The 23,835-nt window shown below is 39.2% G+C and overlaps 1 protein-coding gene across 2 annotated transcripts in view; it reads right to left on the minus strand.

The window, feature by feature from the left end:
- The window catches only part of JADE1 (jade family PHD finger 1), a 70,836-nt gene that overhangs the window by 39,547 nt on the left and 7,454 nt on the right, over positions 1–23,835 (minus strand). For both annotated transcript variants that reach the window (XM_006901162.1, XM_006901161.1), the window contains exon 2: positions 7,066–7,143. In XM_006901162.1, coding sequence (XP_006901224.1) covers positions 7,066–7,117 — 52 coding nt within the window. In that variant the 5' untranslated portion in view covers positions 7,118–7,143. The remainder of the gene's footprint in view (positions 1–7,065; positions 7,144–23,835) is intronic.

Here is a 23,835-nt window from a genome sequence, read left to right on the forward strand (position 1 = left end):
CCAAAAAAAAAAAAAAAAAATCAAGGCAGGGAAACCAAAACATTGGAAGAATTAGAAACAGATAAACACCATAAATACCAGTCACATTCTAAAAATTGTGTGTGCTATGAGTACACTGGGCTTTTAAAGCATTCTGGTTTTGTTTAAAGATTGTCAACATTTAGTGACAAACTAAATTAAGAATATTACATGTGAAGTTTTGTCTTATTTTTGTTTATTTTCAGGAGAGGAATCAGGAACTCTGAAAATCTGGTTAATATCATCTTACTCAGACATACGGAACTCTGATAGCTTAGTGGTAAGGAATTCCACTACCAACGGGAAGGTACATGGTTTGAATCCACCAACTGCTCTGTGGGAGAAAGATGGGCAGTCTCCTCCAGTGTGATTTACTGTCTGTGAAAAGCCATTGTAGGGGCAGCTATGGGTCATTTTTTACTCCAAGGAACACACTATCACCATAGATAAGTAAAATTATTACCCAGAGTTAAAAGTCCACTTGTGACAAACTCAACTAAGTTTAAAAATTGTTGTATTTCTTCCAAACAAAGATAATCTTAATTAAATACTAAAAATAAAATGGAGGAAAAACAACTTTGTTGTGTTTTATAATTATCTCCTACCCGCCTCATTAAAACAGAACCTTTATAGGACAGTGCAGGTAGGTCACAGCATCATAATGCATTTTCAAGCAACCCAGGTCGACATTCTGAACCCTGCTTTTTGGTCCTATTACACAGACACCTACAGTACTTGCCTTTGAAATATTAAAAATAGCCACGCAGCCTTGCCCTACATCTAAAATAAGGAAAAACCTCAAGAGTAAATCTAATATAACCATATGTGGTTAAGCCTCTCAGTCTCTACAGCACCTGAGAGGTTCAGAAATCAGAATGAACAGTGGTTTCAGTGCTCACACCACAAATTCAAAATATTAGAGAATCTCAGTGGTCAAACTATTAACTTTCTTATGCTTCAGACGCTACTCTTGACACTAAAAAACCATGCTGTTGTTTTCAGGAGTGTTAAGTAGCTTAACTAAGTAAGACGTTTAGGATCAGGCAGGCACTACTAGTCTAGCATGTCATGTCACAGCAACAGTACACAAGACCTGAAACACTCACCCGAGCATTACCTGGAGGATAGGCTTTTCTGTGTATTTAAGGGTAGGTGTCATCAAGTCATCCATGACTCACAGCAACACTACATACAACAGATCTGAACCTTGACTTGCCCTATCCTGTACCATCATCATCGTTACAGTCATTTTATCAATCCATGTGGTGGAGGGTCCTCCTCTTCTCTGACCCTTAACTTTTCACCTCTTGATGTCTTTTTCCAAGGACTTTCCAAGCCATAAGTTCAAAGAATGTGAGTTGAAGTTTCACCATCTTTGTCTCTAAAGAGGTACTCTAGGTTCAAGTAAGGCAGTATCATAAAGCACGCTCATCTCCAAGTAAGTAACGTTAATCAAGTTATTGGCTATTTGCTTGATAAGTAGTTATTTTCCCTTCGTCTTGATAATTGCACAAAAAAAGACAAGTTGCTAATACAACCGTTGTTTCATCAGGGGCTGACTCTATACCTTTTAACCCCAATAGAGATGTTCTATTTCTGAAATCACTTTCACTTTTCATAAAAGTTTAACAAACTTATAATACATGTACTCAAAGAGCTGGCCCAGAAACATTTCAACATACTTAAACACACTTGGGACTTTATTCATTTAATTTGTAAAATTAAAAGCTATGTGACCAAATCTGCTAAAATGTTTTAACAGTGTGTCAAAACAGGCAAGGACCTTAGTGGCACAGATAGGTTAAGTGTTCAGTGGTAACTAAAAGGTTGGCAGTTCATCAAACTCTTTGGCGCACCAGAGGGAAAAAGATGTGACAGTTTACTTACATAAAGATTTATGATCTTGGAAACCCCGTGAGGAAGTTCTGTCTAATAGGGTCACTATGTGTCAGAATAAACTTAATAGAAATGAGTGTGAGGGTGTTTTGTTTTGCTTTTTTTAACTTACAACCAAATAACACACAAATGTCTGTCATAGTCCCGCACTACTCCCGCTGATGTCTAAGGCTAAGGGGAGGGGATACAGAGAACAAGACTACATAGGAGATCACTTGTTGCTGGCTGCTCCTGAATCCCAGAGGGTGGCTCTGCCTGCCAATGTCAAAGCAAAGCCAAAGCCAAGTGTGATAACAGGCAGACACATTTCTCTTTGTCTTAAAGGAGATATGGGTACAACACACAGTCTGTGGTGTTTGAACCAAAATTTCCATAGTTTATTAATTTCTCACAATTCTTTGGTGTCCCCAGATGCAGCTTATTGAAGAAAAAAAGCAGATTTAAGGTATAACCTTAAAGATGAATACAACTAGAGTGAGATAACTTTTATTCAAGAGAAATCAATGAAAGCTTGCATGAAAGAAATATAACACTGAAGCAGGACAGAAGAAAAGCAAGTATTACCAAGAAACATGAGGGGATCTTGGAATGAAGACATAAAGAGATTAAAAATAAAAATGAGTACTTCATCCCAACTAAGAACAAGACTAAATATCGTGGTTTCTTTTCATTCTGTTAATAAAGCCAGAGAGAGAGACACCAAAGAGAATCCTTGCATAATTTAAAATTCAGACTTCTTCAAAACTAAGTAGTTTGAATGTCACTTCAAGCCTGTTCCTGCCTGTGTGTATCATCACAGGTGATGAAGCTTAGCTCAGCTATGGTAGCTGGAGAAGACAGTGTTCCCAGACTCAGCATAGCATAGAAAAAAAGTCCAGAAACAGGCCCCACAAATAGGGGGCCCTTATAGCAGCAAGCAGTAGTTCCTTCAGCCTCTCTCTAGACCTTCTCACCAAAGAGAAGTTAACATAATCGTGAGATTTAAGAAAACAGGAAAGTAATCCCCATTTTGCTACTTTAGAAAAACCTTTAACTTGCACATTTCTATCCTTGTAGAAAGGAAATAATTTTAATTTCCCTCTGAATCTTCAAGAAGCATCACATTTAAAAACAAATAAAATTAATAAAAGCAAACCTTTACAATGCTTATCTTCTCTTTCTGCATACTTAGTCAAAATCTCCTTGGTTTTTTTGGGTGGGAGAGGGGGAACCAAAAAACTTCACTACTGACTATTAGCATTTAATTTCTTTTTAATATTAATAAAGGGGAAAGTAGAAGACTACAATTAGTTTGTGATCACCAAGAATTCACAATTTCTGCCAAAAGCAAGAGCACATGATGATTTTAATTAACCTCTTCAACTTAATTAATGATAAAACACAACTTCTTTTAGGCTTTAGAACAAATGAATGGTGGACTTCATTTCTACATTTGCCAAAACTCCAAAGGACAGAGAGGGTTTGAACCTGGCAGGCAAGAAGAGTTTATTTCCCTGAGCCACATTGTGGCACAACCTGTAACTTCAGAGACTGGCTGGGCCATCCAGTCCTAAGAGCCCCGCAATTATGGAGCATAGCTTGCAAACACTCTCAATGCTACACAATTCAACTGCAGGGCTGGCCCTCAGGACACCTAGAAAGAGAGGCTTCAAGCACTGTGACTGTAGCTTAATGAGGGCTTACACCTGCCACAGAAAATGCTTGTCTTGTCCCCTACTGTAAATATCACACTGCCATTCCCATGGACCAAGCCAGAAAACAAAGCTAAGGGCTCTAGACACAGAGGCCAGCCAGACTTGCTGGCTGAGCCTCGTGCTGTGACCCCATGCTGTCATCTGCAGCTGCCTCTCTTCCACTTGGAGGTGCTCTGAGTTCAAGCTACAAGCCACTGCCAAAATTCTGTCAGGGCTGCAGGCTGGAGAAGCTGGAGAGGAGACACTGTACCTACCAGTTCTACTTGCGAGCAGGGCTTCCTGACTGCCCAGCACTGGCATAAAGGTGTGGCAAGTTTCCCAAGGTGGAGCTTAAAAGACCTGAATCGAGCAGCAAAAGACCTGCCACTTTATTTCCAGACACCATGACCATATATACAAAAGGACTCACTCCAACTAAAATCTGAGTAGGAAAATGCATTTCTTGGATGAAGCACTTGATCCTCTCGGATTGCTGGGACTAGCCTTTGAACAGCCAACTAGATAGACCAGGGGCCAGGACTGTTGTTCAAAACAGCAGCCATTAGCATATTAAATAAAACTAAAAACGTGGATCCTCAATCACACTAGCAAATATAGAACATTTCTGTCCTGTTATTGAGTGCTGGTCCACTAGGTATTGAAAGGAACATACCTGGCATGTTCTCTTAAGAATTTTCACTTTTCTAACCCAACTATCTCAAGTGGGGGGAGAAGTGTTCTAACTGTAAATGCAGTAAGCATAAACTTGTTTTTCAATGCCCTCCAAAATTAAAATAATAGCTATCTTAGCATTCTGTTGGACATTATTAGCTGTCACTGTTGTTAGTTGCCACTGTGTCAAGTACAACCCACAGCAAACCTATGAACAAGAGATCTGACTCCTGTACCATTCACACCCTTCCTGACACATCAGAGCCTATTGCAGCAGTTACCATGTCAATCCACCTGGTCAGGGGTCTTCCTTCCCTCCGTGAACTCTCCACCTTTCTGAGCTTCATGTCCCTCCCCAAAGAACAGCCCTGCCTAGCAACATGCCCAAAGTATGTGAAACGAAGCCTCATCATCTTTGCCTCTGAAGAGCACTCCAGCTACACCCTCTCTAAGACCTATTTGCTTATTCTCCTGGCCATCCATGAGATGTTCAACACATTTCTCCAACACCATAGCTCAAAGGCATCAATTCTTCTTCTGTCATTCTTATTCACTGTCCAGCTCTCAGATGCATAGCAAGTGATCAGAAATACTACGGCCTCAATCAGATGTACTTTGGGCCTGAAACTGTCATTATTATTCCACAATAATTTGGAGAGGTCTCTAACTACAGACTTTCCCAGTGCAATACATCTCCTGCTGGTACCAGGAGTATTAATTGTAGATCCCAGTAAGATGAAGTTGTTGACCCTTTCAATCTTTTATCCATCTACCCTGATGCTGCTGATAGATCCAGTGGTAACAATCAAATTATTCAAGAAGCTGGATTCTATGAAGAGAAAGGTGGAATCAGGATCGGAAAGAGACTCATCAATAACCTGCGCTATGCAAATGACACAACCTTGCTTGCTCAAAGTGAGGACTTGAAGCACTTGTTGCAAAAGATCAAAGAATATAACTTTAAATATGGATTGCATCTCAGTGTCAAGAAAACAAAGATTCTTACCACTGGACATTATTAGTAAGTGAAAGTAATACATGAAAAAAAAACACAACACCCCAAACAAATCACAAAACAGTCTTTTCTGTTGCCCTTAATTGCTCCAGGACAAAGTGAGTATTTACAAATCCTTGCTTGAGTCCACAGTTTGTACATCAAGGTTAATTCTCCAGCTAACTTTAAGTACTTATAACTCATCAAGACAATCTGACAGACACAAGGGATAGAGACGAAAAGCCATGTTTTGCCTCAGAAAGTTAAATGCCTAAAACTCTTAATGAGAGAGAGAAAGAGAGAGAGCCAAGAGCGAGATCAGTTAGGAAAGGCTGTGAAATAGCATGTGCTATAAAAGTTCAGACATAAGTGCTTCTGAAGGGTCCAGCAGGTGGTGTGCAGACTTACACTCCGGACAGATCCTCCTGGCCTCTACCTGAAATGAAAACTTCCCTCTGAAGTCATTGTTGTTATATATTGTCAAGTTGGAACTGACCCATAGCTGATCCTCCAGAGGGTTTCCAGAGGCTATTAATCACATAGTAAGAGACTGATCATCTTTCTGTAAATCTCCTTCACAGCATCAGTGACTTCCACTGCAAAAGTCCCAATTCCTTAGCAACTCATTCCAAGTGGTCACTGAAATATGACCACAGCTTACCTTCACACAAGCCGCCAAACACCAAACTCACCTCCATTAACCATCAGGTTTGTTTCTCACTACTGTACACCTGTATCCGAAGCAGCAATCAAAGCACTATATGTGAGTTCTTTAGTCTTTTAGGTTTCTGAGGCTCGTGGTGTGGCCCACCCATTGCTCTTTAACATACATACAATATTTAATCTGCTGAGCCCCAAAAGCAATCTTGTTTACCTAAACACAGTTTATCCTTCAGGACTGGCTCAATCTTTACCCCCTCTACAATGTCCTTGGCTCTTTTTTCTCCAGTGATCTTAACCAACATTTTTATTTCCCCATCATTTTAAAAAGCCATCTCTCCTATCATCCTCATCAATACCTTCAAGCTAAGTTCCTTGAAAGCAGGGACCAGTTTCTTCCCCATCATAAAGCATTGTAAGCATGCATTCAAGACTTCCTGAGTTTGACTTGTAATATAAAACATAAGTTAAGGGCTAGAGCTCAAACACTGTGCAAGGTACAAAATTCCCTTCTGTTATCCAAGGGAATCATGTCTCTGAGTAGTCTGTGAGCTTCTCAATACACAGACGCTGTGACATTTATTTTGACTGCTTGGAAGCCAACTAACTTCTGGTTCTCAGCTGCACTGTGAAAATATGAGGTTGCCAGAGAAGTGAAATGCAGACAGTAGTAATATTAAATACAGTCCTATTAAAACCAAGCAAAGTGCATTGACTCGCGACCTATTACAAACCTATACTTAATATTTTCTCATCACACTAGGCAGTCCTTTTCCCCTACTTCAGTGTATTGAGTTGAACTAGTTAATAATTAACTGCCTTTGATTTAGTTCCCTTTTCATAAAGAGTAACTGTGAAGTAACATAAATGATATTTAAGAAAAACAGGCACCTCTGTGATTCTTAGATTTGGGGTGATGATCCCAGGATAATAAACAGGAACCCTTAGGAATGAATGCCTGCAGTCTACTCTCCCTGAAAAGATCTGACTACAGACCTGCAGTCTCATATTCAGATGTGTTTCTCCCAGCCTTAGCTTTTTATGACCTGTCTCATATGCAAAGGCCTTTATTTAAAGCATTACATTAAAAAATCATGCTTTTACAATGACCCAAACCATGGTTTGCTCCAAGCACAACAAAGCCGGACTTACTGCCATTGTCGTCAGAATCCTCACTGCTGCTGGGAAGGCGACCTCGTTTCATGATCTCCCCGGGAAACAGCAGGCAGCCTGCAAAGCAATGAGACAGCACTTAACCCAAGATGATAATACACAATCATCAAGTTGTGCTTCAGATGGCAGTCCAGGATTTACAGCACACAAAAGCAAATAAACGGCTTCATGCGGCTTTTCAATTGTACACAGGAAAAAGACCAAAGACACATAATTAGGTGCAATCATTAACAGAGCAGGTTAAAAAACACGAGAGGGTAGGAGAAAGCAGTCACGTATTAGTAAGTCTTCCCAAAGGTGCCAGGTTTCTCTCTGTATTCCTGACCGTATTACTACAACTACTCTAAGGAGTCTCTTTAGCTGACTGGCAGCAAACACTGCAGAAAAAATCACCAGCAATGAATACTATGCTTCCTCACTAGACAGATTCATATTTTACATGAGGGAGGGCGTCGCTGTGCCTGAATGTGTGAACAGTTAAACTGCTCTGGGCATGATTCTGCTTCTCAAAAAATTTGCTGAAAAACTCCTAAAAGTCAAATAATCTAGAATTGTGGGAACTAAACAAAACAGAGCAATGGTAATACAAATGTCTCCTTCTCTAGCATCTCCAATTACCCGTTAATTCACAGCTGGAACTTAACTTTAACTGTGGTTGTTATGTATCATTAAGTCAGAGGCAACCCTCCCATCCAAGCTGATCCTTCAGCAGGTTTTCAAAGGCAGTTAATCACAGAGGAGATTGCCCACCTTTCTCCCACGGAGCAGCTGATGGATTCAAACTCTATGCCTTTGGGTTAGCAGCACAGCTCCTTACTACTAGGCCATTAAGAGCTCCCTTCACTTTGACTGTATTACAAAATCCTAAAACAGGATGGAATAAGACACCTTATAACACTGATTCAGATATTTTCTTTTCTCAGTTGAAAACTGAAAGGGGAAAAAAATTAAGCACACACTTGCTCAAGATCATATTGTAGACAATCTCTAAATCCATATGCAATGCTTGTTTCTACTATACTTCATCCTAACTCCTTTCAGGAGAGGTACAAGCAGTTGCAGCAAGTTAAGAAGTTAATTTGTACAGATCCCAGCCCTCCTTGCCTACTCCCTTCCTGGTAGTTGGTGGGAACAGGATTCCCTATCACCACTGAGCAAGAGAAAGCTTGTATTTAGGAAACGGCAATGGACAGAGATTCAATGGCCAATCACTGAGCTTAGGGTTAACCCGTGATAATATTCACAAAGAGCAGCTCTCAAACAAGACCAAACAGCTTTCCCAAACTAGAAGTACTGATCACCTTGACATCCCACAGGGCCCTGATCCTAGTGCAAGAACCAAAATTCTCAATAAAGGAGGACTTTTTTCAAATCAGAAAGTGAAGATATTTCTCAGCATCCATCCTCCTTAAAGTACACCTATTTCCCCCCTCACTGAGCCTGTCTACATGTTAAAGTATGTCTCCAGTGGGAATGTGGCACAAAGGAAGGGGGGGATTATGTAAACAACCACTGTACTAGAACAAAGCAACTGGGGGAGTGGGGAAGAAAAATCAATGTTCCACTCTAAATGAGCCTACAAAACAGTAATTAAACAGAAAATGCACTGTACAATGCAGTCTGTTCCCACTTCTAAGACAGACTCATAATTCATTCAAATATTCAGACCACCAATTGTTTGTCAGTGGAAGCCTGTGTATTTATTAATTATCTATTACTATAGCTAGGAAGACTGATAATATACTTCAGAAAATCACCATGAGTCCTAAGTGACTAGCAAGTTGCTAACTTGCTAAGAGTGTACAATTCTGTAATTTTATATTTTATAACTGAGAAAAATCACCCAGTTAAAAAACTGGTGAATTTTCTTTTCCCAGCTCACTCCTCAAAAACCATCTAAAACTTTATGAAAAAGGGAAAGTGAATCTGAGTTACAAGGTAGCTTAAAGACATACCTGGTGACCTGGAATTTTGTTCCTTGTCCTATAACCCACCCAACCTCCACTCAGTGAGCCCCCAACATCAACCCTCTTCTATACCTGAGGAAGCCCCTTTCCATTCATAAGTTTCCATGGCTGACAAACACTAGTGGCCACTTCCCATCTGAAATGGCTGGGTTTTCTGCCATGTCAAACAATAGTAAAACACCAACAGCTAATAACCAAACTCTCTTCATTTTAAAGAGGGCACCTGCTCCTCTCTGAACCCCTTAGGAGATTCAAGGTACAATGAGGAAAGGTAAAGGCAAAATACCACTCATTTATCGTTTTCATGTTTCAAGTCTATACCATGGGGGAAAAATGAATAATAACAATAACAGGAAGTGTTACTAAAGAGCAATTCCTTAAAAGTGTGATGTAACACAGTAAGAAAAATGTATTTTGCCACTTCCTGAGCTGATGTGACAACTACACAGAATAAAAGACAGAAAACTCAAAGAACAAGGAAAAATGCTATTACATCTTCATTGATTCGGACAACTTAAATTTATCTAAATAGAATAGCTTAGAAAACTTGAATCTTTTTGAATCAAGTGCCTTCTTACCAGCTCTCAAATACAACTCCCCGAGAAAATATTAACAATCAAATGAAAAATGCAATGCTGGCCAAAAACACAATGATGCTCCCAAATACACATGTTCTCTCAAGCAAAATTATACAAGTAAAAATAGTATTTTCCTCATAATGAATTCCATTTTCATCTGTTCTGAAAGATCTTGAATAATGAAGGTTGAGTACCATACACTGTAGTTTCCTTCTCCAGGGAACCTGCACAGTAATGGGGGTAAATGCAAGGCAGAATTTCCTCCTCTGTGGCTCTAATGTACTTAAACCTTGACATCAGGCTGATTTATCTCACCCAGGGCTACTTACTGTATCAGGAAATAAAAATGCATGCTACTATCTATAAGGTACACAGGGCAGTGGTTGTGAACTACAAACACCTGTCCACTAAAAGTCAACTAGAAAGCAGATACCATGCTGCATCATTTCCTTTTCTCTTTCAGAGGAATGGATGGTTATTACCTAGCTGGGGCAGGACAAATAATCAGTTAAAGGGCTATTCACAATACTCTAAAGAAAGCATAACTCCCAATAATATATTCCCACGAGTGTTTGAACACCTATTATATTAGGAAGAGCTAGGAAAAAAAAATAGTATTCCCAATCTAAAGGAAAGGGAGCTCTACCGCAATCCCAAATGCCCACAGTTCGAATCCACCAGCTGCTCTGTGGGAAAAGGATGGGCAATCTCCTCCCACTGATATACTATCTCTGACAACTGGTTTGAGAGTCAGCTGTGGGTCCATTGCAACTCAGTGCCACACAGCAACAGCAATCTAGAGGAACATATGGTACAGTTGGCCAACAAGTTCAGTGGTGGAGCCTTTTTTTCCCCATTTTTTTCAATTAATTTTAATCAAAGTTTACAGAGACTTTGGATTTCCATTCATTTATTGCTTTACTTTTCTCCCTGCTCAACACCCACCCCAGTTTGCTCCTCTTTGAAAAGTAAAATTCTTTCACTGTTAGACAATCCCTCCCACGTCCACTCCACTATGCAGCCTTCGTTCTGCACTTGTCACAACAAAAATACCTAATCATATATCCCTTTTAAATAGTTCTCTCCCTCATCTGTTTCAATGCAGTATATGTAATTTATCCCATCTTTCTCAGTCTCCCCCAAAGCCCAATGTCAGTTTTACTATACTATTCAGTATTTGTCCTTTTGTGACTGAGATATTTCAGTAAGCATAATGTCCTCCAGTGTCACCCATTTTGTATATTTCATGAAGTTCCTTGTTTTTCAATGCAGCATAGTATTCTATTGTGTAAATATACCACAGCTTCTCTATCCATTCGTTTGTTGATGGGCATTTAGGTTGTTTCCAACGCCTTGCTATTGTGAACAAAGCCGGGATAAACATGGGTGTGCATATATCTTATCTACTTGGGTGGCAATTATGGTTTCTTTGGGATATATTCCCAGTAGTGGAAATGCTGGGTCAAATGGTATTTCTATTTGCAACTTTTTGAGACCGCATCATACTGCCTTCCATAGTGGTTGCACCATTTTACACTCCCATCAACAGTGAATAAGGGTTCCAGTTTCTCCACAACCTTGCCAGCATTTGTTATGGAGCCTGACTTTTTTCTCTCCTTTTAAAAAAATTTATTATTAATTTAAGTACAAATTTACAGAAACTTTGGATTTCCATTCATTTACTGTTACACTTTTCTCCCCTCCCAACCCTCCCCCCTAGTACTCTAACCTCTTGGAAGAGTAAAAGACAAATTCTTTCACTGTTTTGCAAACCCTCCCCCAGGTCCACTCCACCATGTAGCGATCGCTCTAGACTCCTGTCGTGACAAAAATACCTAATCACTTATCCCTTTTAAAGTTTTCTCTCTCATCTGTTTCAATGCAGTATACATTCTTGAACGCATATTTCTCAGTCTCTCCCCAACCCCAAGGTCAGTCCTGTTTTACAACAGTGGCACCATGCAGTATTTGTCCTTTTGTGACTGAGATACTTCACACAGCATAATGTCCCCCACAGTCACCCATTTTGAATAATACTGCATGAGTTCCTTGTTTCTCTAGCCATTCGTTTGTTGATAGGCACTTCGGTTGTTTCCGGCTCCTTGCTATTGTGAACAAAGCTGCGATAAACATGGGTGTGCGTTATGTGCTTGGATGTCAATTATGGTCTCTTTGGAGTATATTCCCAGTAGTGGAATTGCTGGGTCAAATGGTATCTCTATTTGTAACATTTTTGAGAAAGTACCATACTGCCTTCCACCTGATTGCACCAGGAGCCTGACTCTTAAGAGGCTGTGGGCTGTCAGTGCTCCTGTGGCTTCTTAACTGGAACACTAGCAGTTCAAACCTATCAAAAGACACCCTGGAAACCTGTCAAATAACCAAGCAAGCCAATAAAGCAGAATTCTATTCTAACACAGGGAAGGTGGCAAGAGTTGGATTCAACTTAATGACAATGGGCTGGTTTTATTTTGGAGTACCCACTGACCATGAGAAACATAACAGTTGTTGTTGCTTTCATTTTCCATCAAGTCGACTAGAACTCCTGCTGTTGTTAGGTGCCGTCGAGTCCACTACAACTCATAGCAACCCAATGAGTAGCAGATCTAAACCCTGTCCTGTGCTGTGCCATCTTCACACTTCCTGATACACATGGATGCATTTTGGCAGTCACTCTATCAATCCACCTAGTCAAGGGTATTTCTCACCTTTGCCGACCCTCCAACCTTCCAAACATCATGTCCCTCTGCAAAGAACAGCTCCTCCAATCAACATGCCCAAAATACGTGGGGTGGAGCCTCATCATCCTTGCCTACAAAGAACATTCTGGTTGCCCTTTGACCAAGACATGTTTGTATGTAGTCCATGGGATGTTGAACATTCTTCTCCAACACCACAGCTCAAAGGAATTAATTCTTCTTCTATTATCCTTATTCATTGTTCAGCAGCTAGGAAAATCAGAGAATATACTGCAATAGGAAACTCTGCAGTTTGTGACCTCTCCAAGTTATTGAGGACTAATGATGTCAGTTTGAAGATGAAGGTGTGTCTGATTCAGGCCATGGTCTTTCCAATCATTTGCTATACATCTGAGAGCTAGACAACCAACTCATAATGAGCACAACAGGGGTTATGCTCAAGTCCACTATCAGCCACTGTGTCAATACATCTTAAGATTATTTTTCTCTTTCTCTGATCCTCCACCTTTCCCAACATTACGTCTTTCTCCAATGATAAGGCTCTCTCTGACAACATGCCTAAGCATGTGAAATGAAGTTTCACTACCCTTGCCTCTAAGAAGCACTCTGATTGCTATTCCTCCAAGACTCACTTGTGTGTCCTACAGGCAGTCCTTAGAATATTCAGAACTGTTTTCCAACACTATTCATCAGCCAACTTCCAGATGCATAGGAAGCAACTAAAAAGACCATGACTAAGTTTCTGTTCACCAGATAACTTTCAGCTTACTGGAAACAACATGTTAGTCTCCCCCACTGTGTACTTCTCTCCCCATTATGTTCCTATATATAAACTGTGAATGCTTTCAATAAAATGAAGACTTGAAAAAAAAATAATAAAAAGACCATGACTTTGATCAGGGGCACCTTAATCTTTAAAATTATATTGTTTTGTGTGGTTGTTTTTTTTTAAAAAAAAGATACTGTTGCTCTTTGGCACTTTGGAGAAGTCCTTAACAGTAGATTTTCCAATGCAAGACATCTTTTTATCTCATTATGGCTGCTATGGGTATTAATTGTGGATCCAAATAAAATGAAATTGTTGCCAAGTTCAATCTTTTCTCCATCTGTCATGATGTTGCCTATTTGTCAGTTGTTGTATACCATGGATTCAAAACTAACTCATAGCTGACTGTCCAGCTGGTTTCCAGAGGCAGTAAATCACACAGTTAAGGACTGATTGCCCATCTTTCCTCTGCATAGAAGCTGGTAGATTCAAACTGCTTGTCTTTGGGTTGGCAGCACAACTTGACACCACTAAACCAACAGAGTTCTTTGTTGTTGTTGTTGTTGTTGTTGTTGGATGCTTTAGGGTTGAGTACAATTCATAGTGACGCTTTGAACAGATCTGAACAGATCCTATTCTGTGCTATCCTCACGATCCCTCACACTTGACCTCAGTGCTGTAGTCACTGTGTAAATCCACTTGGTGTAGGGCCTTTCTCTATTTTGCCTACCATCGATCTTCCCAAGCATGCAGTTTCCAATAGTGGTGAGCATTTCCTTTAGGACTGCACAAAAAAGACGACGACACCTAAGTATCCAGATTACAATCAGAGTATTAACTAGAAAGCCTCAAATAAGAAGAGGTAATTGATCAAAAGGCCTATCAGGGTCTATCAAGTAACAATCCTCTGATGTGGTTGTCTCTGTACTATAGGGTGATCAACATCAAGGCAACACTGGGCATTTGCTCCCATGTCATCAATACATTCTTATCCACTACCTTAAAATCATTTGCGGCACTATGGTTAAGACCTTAGATGCTAACCAGAAGCATAGCAGTTTGAACCCACCAGCCATTATGTGAGAGAAAAAGCTGGTAATCTGGGCCTATAAAGATTTACAGCTAAAGGAAATACTATGAGGTAGTTCTACTCTGTCAGATACAGGGGCATGAGTCAGAAAAAGAGACACACTGAAAACCCATCATTAGATTATACTTTCCTCCCTTATGTCTCTCTACTACAAAGATTTAAATGTACTGGATATACACACACACACACACACACATATACATATCTGTGTTTCATTGATTATGCAAAGGCATTTGACTGTGTGGATCATAACAAACTGTGGCTGACTCTGAGAAGAATGGGAATCCCAGAACATTTAATCGTGCTAATGCGAAACCTACACTTGGACCAAGAGGCAGTCGTCAGAACAGAGCAGGGCAACACTGCATGGTTCAAAATTGGGAAGGGTGCACGTCAGGGGTGTCCTATCTCCATACCTTTTCAACCTGTATGCAGAGCAGATTATCCGAGAGGCTGGGCTCTATGAGGAGAAGCGTGGTGTTAGGATTGGTGGACGATCTATCAACAATCTGCATTATGCAGATGACACACCTTGCTCGCTGAAACTGAGGAGGACCTCATGCAGTTACTGCAGAGGGTCAAGGACTGCAGCCTTCAATATGGACTGAGGCTCAATGTCAAGAAGACGAAAATTCTCCCCACTGGACCAATCGGCAGCATCAGGATGGATGGTGAAGAGATTGAGATTGTTCACAGCTTCAGTTTGCTCAGCTCCACGGTCAACACTCTTGGTACCAGTAGCCAGGAAATCAAAAAACATATTGCGATGGGAAAGTCTGCGGTTAGGGACCTCTCCAAAATACTGAAGAGCAACAGTGTCTCTCTGGAGACTAAGGTCCGCCTGACACAGGCCATGGTTTTTGCAATCACTTGTTATGCATCAGAGAGTTGGACATTGACTAGGGAGGATAGAAGGAGAATTGATGCCTTTGAGCTGTGGTGCTGGAGAAGAGTATTGAATGTACCATGGACTGCCAAGAAAACAAACAGATTCATCGTAAAGAGGATTAAACCAGGCTGCTCCTTGGAAGCAAGAATTCACTAATCTCGACACACCAAGCCCCAATGTCCCAGTTATTGTATCAATCCATCTCATTCGGGGTCTTCCTCTCCTGTGCTGTTTCTCCACCCTTCCAAGCACTATGTCCAAGGAATGGTCTCTCCTGACCACATGCCCAAAGTATTTAAGAAAGAGCTTCAAAATCCTAGCCTCCAAGGAGAAACTTGGTTTCACTCTCTTCAAGACAGACCTATTTGTTTTCTTGGAAGTCCGTGGTATGTTCAAGACTCTTCTCCAGCACCAGAACTTGAAAATATGTTATATATATAGGCAACAAGCTAAGAAATGCTTGCTCTCCTGAAACTTTTGGTCACTTGGGGAGAGATAGGAAGCAAGTAACCAGACAAAACAGCTTCAAGGTGGTAGGCACTGAGTTAGAGGCTTACTGCTTACAGTTTACTATTAATAGAGCATGGGATATATACATCAGATAGCAAGGTACCTCAACATTTTAATTTTATATTTCCTCAGGCTATAATGGGGAAAAGTATCATGTAATAAATCACAAGTGTTTACTGAAGAAATCCACTAGTAAGGTAGCTCAGGAATTTAAACATAAACAAGTTCAATGACCTGGGTGTGGTGTGAGTTGAGGTATGACTGGTATGTGATTCTAACTAAAAAGGAATGAGAAATGACCTGGGATGCACAGATAGAGGGTTTAACAGTAGAATAAAAACGATTAAAATCTGAGAATGCTTATTCAATGCTATTCCAAAGGAAGAGGGACTGATTTGAGGAAAACAAACTGTCCAGTTACTCCAATTACTCTCTGTGGTGAATCAAGAACCATTTATCAGGCCATAAACTCTATGGCTATAATAAGGATTACACCCTAGTGATTTTAATTATCTTATGTAGAAATGCTATTTCTCCTTCAAATTGTCAGTTTTAGCTGCTATGCTTCATCCTTACTTATTTCATCCAATATTTTCTAGAAAGTATCCAATTAGAAGATATACTTCATATATAGTGAGCAATAACACACTAAATAATAACCTATTGACTAAACATTTTTGGTGGTAAACACCCTCGAGTCATAGACGACTCATGGAGAACCTATTAAAGAAAGACCTGAACACCTGTATAACTTTTATCGTTTCTCCAAGTTCATAGTTTCCTGAGGCAAGCCATTTTGGAAGCGGATGCCACTCCTGCTTCAAGCTTGTTTTAATCAGAGAGCTCCACCAAACACTGTCCACCATGAGTAACTATTATCACATTTGATATATCAGTGTCATAGTGTTTAGCATTACAACAACCACAAATCACCTCTGTACAGCAAATGGATTGACTAAGTCTGTATATTTTTTACAAACTTTTACAAATCATATCATATTAACATGTAACATATAAACTCAGGTTTACAGAACTTGAGATGCTTCTACTTTAATATCAATTTACCTTTAACTAGCGTACCTTCTAACACATTAGCTTTACATTTATTAGTGTGCTTTTTTCTAAGGAGCCCTAGTAATTAAATGGTTAATGCTTCAGCTGTTTACCAAAGTCAGTGGTTCAAAAGCACCAGCCACACCCAAAAGAAAGATAGGAGTCTGTTGCTATAAGGATTACGGACTTGAAAAAGCTATGGAGCAGTTGACAGTTTTGGACTCTGTCATATATTCGATAATCTAGTAAATAAATGTACTATCTTTTCAGAAACTGTGTAACCTGGCACAGCTTATGATAAAGCTAAAGATTATTTTATAAGGAAGTAACTCCTTCTGGTTCTTTTAGAATGCATGTTATTTAATACACTATGTAATTATTTAATTTCTAACATTAATTAGAGGTTTTTTTTAAAAAAAGATATATTAGATTTACTTAGTAAGTCCCTTTCCTATCTTCCATGGAGTGTACAGTTCTGCAATCATCAAAATGTAATAATCACCTCTATCTCACAGTAGTATCCTGTGCCTAAATGACTGTCAAGGAAACCCTGGTAGCTTCTTAACCAAATTAAGTTTCTTAAGTAAATGTTTAATCACCGATAGAAAATTTTCAAACTGGCAAAATTACATAATATATATGTTTACAGAGATAATCTAAAAATACTTATGTGATCACAACTCCAAACCATTTATTTCCTCAATATAAGCAAAGGACTTTACCTAGTCAAAACATGTATTTGACTACCAAATAACTTAAATAAGTGATTTTTTTAAGAGGAGGACTCTTAAAGAATGAGCTCTTTCAAATGGAACCAGAATTTTTAAAGAAAATGCTGCCTAAAAGGTGAAACATGAAAATATTCAGTGAAAGAGTTAATATTAATAAGCAACCACGAAAACAGAAGAATATCCTAAGAAATCCCAGCTATATTTACTCCTATGATTTACTACTAGTAAAGCTTATGTGCCATAACATGATTTAGTAGTTAATTCTTCTAAATTTATTTTTAACGCAGATCTTAAGATAATAAGGAGTATTTTTCTTTTCAAGAAATTTATAAATTTGAGTGGTTCTGAATGAACCAGCTCCTATTTGCCAATTTTAAATAATCCAATTGCTGCTTATGAGCTCTAAAACAATCTATTAAACTCTTTCCAAGTCTCTGTAATTGCTGACTCAATTACAGAGTCAGCAAATGAAGAAGAGCGGCTATGACAACATTCCAATCATTTGTATTTGGAATGTATTTTCTCCCCTTTCCTTTGACATGGGAGTAAATGAACTCACACACAAACAAAGAAGATAGTCACAATAGCCACCAATCTTAAGCTTTTATTCCTATTTCCATCTGTTCAGAATTCCTTTTTGTTAGCTCTCTGTGATCAGAGTTGGAAAGTTTTTCATAGTAGGAGGGGAAAAACAAGCAAACTGCTGAGTAAAAATATAAATTAAGACTCATTTATACTTACAGGACAGAGAAGAGAATACAGGCACCAACTGTTTCTATGCGTATGGAAAATTTCTAGAAAATCTTACAAAAAAGTTAGCAGTTGATACCTCTAGGGAATGGGACCAAAATATTACAGATAGAATATACCAGGAACTTGTAAGTCTCTTCATGATCTTCCTTATTATTTCAATTTGTGCTCTGGTTGTGTGTTTTTTTTTTTTTTTAAATCTATGATTCTGCACTCCTCTAAGAATGCAGACTTAAACTCAAAAGCCTTCTTTCTTGTTCCTCATCTTTCCTCACATAGAAAACTTTATGAGCACTATTTCTTTGCTGATGAAAAGCAACAGCCTAACAGGAGCAGCCATCAATAGGGGATGGGATATAAAAGGTTTATCTGGCTTTAAAGCAATCCCTGATCATAAGATACAGGAGGAAAAAATTGGTAAAAGGGATGATACCATAAAACACTATTACCACCCTAATCTCTAGGCCATCAAGTCAGAACCCACCCATAGTTGACCCTTCAGCCAACAGGTTTTCAGAGGCAGTAATTACAGGGGAGGAGACTGCCCACCTTTCTCACTAAAGACTCACAAGCAAGTTTTCAAAACACAGACGTCTATATCAGAAGGGAATCACTGAAAATATACAAAATAGAAAAAACTAAGTAGCCACATCAGGAAAAACAGATTTAAACTACCTTTATAAAGAATAAACAGAAAAAAAATAATAAACAGCGCATTATATGATGGCTAATATTACATGCAGTCTTAACTTGGCCAGGTACTTCTTCCATAATGGAATTGCCTTCATTTGTGTGATTTAATGTGAACAACCAGTCAGTTAAAAGGGAAATGTCTTCTTAATCTGAATTTCCTAGAAAAGCGAAGCTTCAAAAACTCACTGTGACCGAGTTGGAATCCACCCATAGCTAACCCTACAGCATGTTTTCTGAGGTTGTAAATCCAGGGGACGAGATTGCCCATATTTCTTCCTTGGAGCAGCTAGTGAATCTGAACTTCTAGAGATGTGCCACATTTGGACTAGCCAACCAACTCTGTCCATATTATGCCACCAAAGCTCCCATGTGAAGCTTAGGTTGGTGTTAAATGCCAAAATTAACTGTGACTAATTGCAATCCTATGAAGGGATATGAACCTTTCAAGCCTATTAGTCACTGAGTCAATCCATCTTGAAAATCTTCTCTTTCTCTCTACCTCATCATCTTTCCTAGCAGAATGTCTTTTTCTAAAGAATGGCCCCTCCTGACAATATGACAAAAGTATGTGAACAAAGTTTCACCACATATAAACATAGAGCTTTGTCTCAAGGAAATGATTCAGTTATAGAGGTTAGTAAGTACATGTCTATGGGTCAGATATCAGAATTCTGCTGATTATAGTTAACCCTGTAAAGGGCTGACAAATCCAAGATCAAAAGGTTAGACATCAGTCTGCTAGTTTGCAGTGAAGTCCCAAGAAAAAAATAGGTCAAATTATGACAAGCTAAATGCAGGATCTAGGGCAAGCAAAAAGTCAGAGCATTTGCCAGGATATCTTATCTACTGGATGCAAGCTACATCTTTGAGGAAACTCCCTTTGGATTGGCTGACTGCTCCTATCTCATCAGGGATGTGATTAGCTTCCTAACATTACCGCCAAGTCAGCGAGCTGTGGTGGCCTAGTGGTAAGACATCACTGATAATCATGATCCAACCAGGATAACACATAACCATCACAAAGAAATTTCCAAGGGGATGTAGCCAACCTCTGGTGTATAAAACAAAGTTTTATTTACAATCATTTAAACAATTCTTGGAAAAAGCCTGCAGAAAGCTCCAATATGCTACCTAACCTACTCTTGGATTCACCATTCACTTCCAACTGCCTGCTGCTAGAACCATGGATCAGGATTTGCCTGCTCCCACCATTGTATAAACCATTTTATTGAAATGTATATATATTTATATATGAGTTTCATTAGTTTTGTTCCTCTAGAGAACACAGAGAAGGCTTATCATTTAAAAGTAGTACAATTTTAAAGGGAGAAAAAAACATGAATATTTAAAAGCTCCATCCCAGAGACAGCTAGCAAATATGCCTTTACTTCTAGCACGCCAGGCATGGGTAATCAGTTCGGTCAATCTTTCCCATAAGCCCCCAAAACAGACCTCTGAATCCTTAAGACAGTGCTACTACCCCATCAAATTAGAATTCATAGGAGAGATGATGTCTGTGTGCCCTGTATGGTCTATTCCTCTTCTGATACTCTAACAGGTAACAGAATGTTAATTTTTTCCAAATAGATGAAAAAGAAGAATGTATTCTTTGAAGCACTTCACTGTCATCTGCAGTGTTTCAGACTGTCTTTATCTCCAAACCAGATTCAAATTTACATGATACACACAACTCTTCAGGTCAAACTTTAAAAGTTCATAAAAGAATGCAACTTTAGAAAAACTAATTTTTTCTTATTTAATTGAGATTTTAATTAAAGTATATAAAGAACTTGGATTTCCATTCATTCATTGTTGCACATTTTTCTCCCTGCCCCCTCCCCGCTGGTTCGCTTTTTTCTTTGGGGAAAAAGTTCTTTCATTGTTATACAATCATTGTCTTCCCCCAACCCCCACCCCGTACCACTTCACTATACAGCTGGACTCCTGTCATGTCAATAATACTTAATCATATACTCCTTTTATAGAGTTCTCTTCCTTGTCTGTTTCAATTTCATGTACATTATTTATCCCCTTCTCTTAGTTTCCCCCAACCCCCGTCAGTCTTGTTTTCTAACAGTGACATTATGCAGTATTTGTCTTTTTGTGACTGAGATAGTTCACGCAGCCTAATGTCTGCCAGAGTCACCCATTTTGTATAATATTTCATGAGTTCTTTGTTTTTCAGTGCTGCATAATATTCCATTGTGTGAATATACCAGTTTCTCCATCTATTCGTTTGATGAACCAAGGTCAGCATTAATTAATAAATGTAAAGTGTCTATAGGGCAATTTTATGAGATTTTTAAACAGATGTTCCTAAATAGAGTATAGAAAATGGGGCTGGTTTTGAGGACTTTTGTTCCTTGATTATAGCTGGTTATCAGAAACTTCAGTTACTATCAACAATGTTAAACCAGTCACTGAAAAGTTTTAAAGTGGTATAAAGAGAGAAACTCCAAATGTTCTACATTACCAAAGCTAAATGACATTTGACAAAAATCTCATTTGTACATCACTGGAGTTACACAAGAAAATATTTCATTAAAATTGTATAAATTTTTTATAATGGTAAGAACAACATAATCCAGACTTAGCGAGAAGTCTAAGAACATGTTCTATAAAACTAAATATCACATCCTACAAACTCTGACCAAGAACAGAATAGGATAAAAATGTAAAACAAAACTCAAATTTGTTTTAAAGAAGGGGGGGAAGACAAGATGTACTAGAAGGCTAAAACTAGAAGAACTTCCACGACTATTATCAGTCATTTTTAACCTAGAACTGAAGCTGTTCTCAGGTTGCATTCTAGCCAAGCCCCGGCAGCTGAACAGGTTAAGTATTAAATACTGGGCTGGTAACTTGGCAATTCTAGCATACCAGCTATTCTGAGGGAAGATTCACAACCTCAGAAAGCTGATGGAGGGTGGCCATGAATCAGAATCCTCTCAATAGCAGTTGTTACTGTTGTATACTGTCAAGTGGGAACTGGCTCACAGCTGACCCTCCAGCAGGTTTTCAGAAACAGTTAAGTACACATGAGGAGATTGCCCAGCTTTTCCCAAGGAGGAGCTGGTGGATTGGGTGTGTTTCATCTATAAAATACAGTGACACTCATAAGACACATACTCTCTAGAATTAATTACTAGCTATAGGAGACCAAAAAGGCAACAATGGCCCAAAAGCAAAAATAAAACAAGAGAAAGAGAAACTGGAGGAAAGGAAAACAGGGTGGAAACAGACTGCTAACAATTGTGGTGAATAACAAACAGTGTCTATCACAGAAAGATTTGTGTATAAATTGTTGAATGGGAAACAAATTTGCTGTATAAACTTTCATGTAAAAGTATTTTTAGTAACTTTTAAAAAGTCTCATATTGTGATTGTGGGGAGCTCTGGTGTGGTGGTCTAGTGGTAAGAGTTTGTGCTGCAACCCAAAGGCAATCTCTTCCTGTGTGATTAACTGTGTCTGAAAACTCACTGGAGGGTCAGCTACTGGATCAGTTTCTGTCTCGATAGTACACAACAATCACAGATGGTGCCTACCAGAAATCTTCCCCAAGCAAAACCTTAACTGTCTTGCTAAGGGAGGGTTTGGGTAATGTAATCTACTTTTCCTAATTTTAAAGATGTTGTTTGTTGCTATGTACCTTCTGATTCATAGCTGACCCTCCAGTGGGTTTTCAAAGGTAGTTAATCACATGAAAGGAAATTCCTCATCCTTTTCCTGTAGAGCAGATGGTGGATTCAAACTGGGTGCCTTTGGGACTGCAACACAACTTCTTACCACTAGGCCTAAGATGAGTACACTGAATTCTGAAGAATTTAAGCTATTTCAACAAAGGTGCATGACTATGTATAGGGCAAAACCAGAGACAGAGCTGAAGTCTAGCCCATAAGGTGGGTGGACACTATCCTGTCTCTCTGACCAGGGTATCCACCTCCTTCCTGGATAAGCACTAGAATAAAGACTTTATTTATAAAATTAAGGCTATGTGCCATATTACAAAGGGGCAGATTACTAAAATGGAATCAATGAACAACAATCTGTCTACTTGGAAACTGAAGCATGGTTTCCCTACAGGCTGATTTATGGTGGCAAATGATGCTCAGCCTAGTGGAACGTAGAAAAGGTAGTGCAGGAAGAAGACCACAGTAATTCCCTAAGTACTACCATAGGATAAGCATCCTGACCAGCAAATACTAACTCCAAATTAGTGTAAGTGGCTACTTGAAGTGTATCATTTCCTTTACTTCATGCCTATTCCCCTACACAAGCAGCCCTAATGGTACAACAGTTAAGCGCTTTGCTGGTAACCAAAAGGCTAGTGGTAGGAACCCACTCCACAGCTCAACAGGAGAAAGCCCTGGCAATCTGCTACCAAAAAATTCATAGCCACGAAAAGCCTAGACAGTCTGTTCTGTTATATATGATCACCATGAGTCAGAATCAACTCAAAAGCTACCTTTTTTGTACACAACTTCTTATACTGGGCTTCTTAAACAGGCCCTCATGGGAGAGCAAGATGACCTAGGTGAGCTAGGTGTACTAATATCCAAAGCACATTCACTGCTGTGAAGTCAATTCTGACTCATGCTGTTACTGCTGTCATTGAGTCAACTATGACTCACAGTGACCCTATGAACAATGGAGCTGAGCTGAGCCCTAGTCTGCCCTGTACCATCCTCATCACCCCTGATATACTTGAGCCCATTGCCATGGACACTGTGTTGATTCATTTTGTTGAGTATTCCTCTCTTTCATGGACCTTCCACCTTTCCAAGAATAACATCTTTTTCCAAGGACTGGCCACTCCTAACATGTCCAAAATACGTGAGACCAAGTTCCATCATTCTTGCCTCTAAGGAGAACCCAGTCCCTGTAATCCACTGGCAGAGTTAAGTTCTGATTCATAGCAACATTATAAACCAAACTAAATCCATTGCCATGAAGTAAATTCCATTCCAGAGTGACTCTAAAGGATACAGCAGAATAAGTGCAGATGTCCTCAACTTGAAGATG

Source organism: Elephantulus edwardii, unplaced genomic scaffold (assembly GCF_000299155.1).
Source record: "Elephantulus edwardii isolate Elephantulus edwardi_28Jun2011 unplaced genomic scaffold, EleEdw1.0 scaffold00311, whole genome shotgun sequence".
Lineage (NCBI taxonomy): Eukaryota > Metazoa > Chordata > Mammalia > Macroscelidea > Macroscelididae > Elephantulus > Elephantulus edwardii.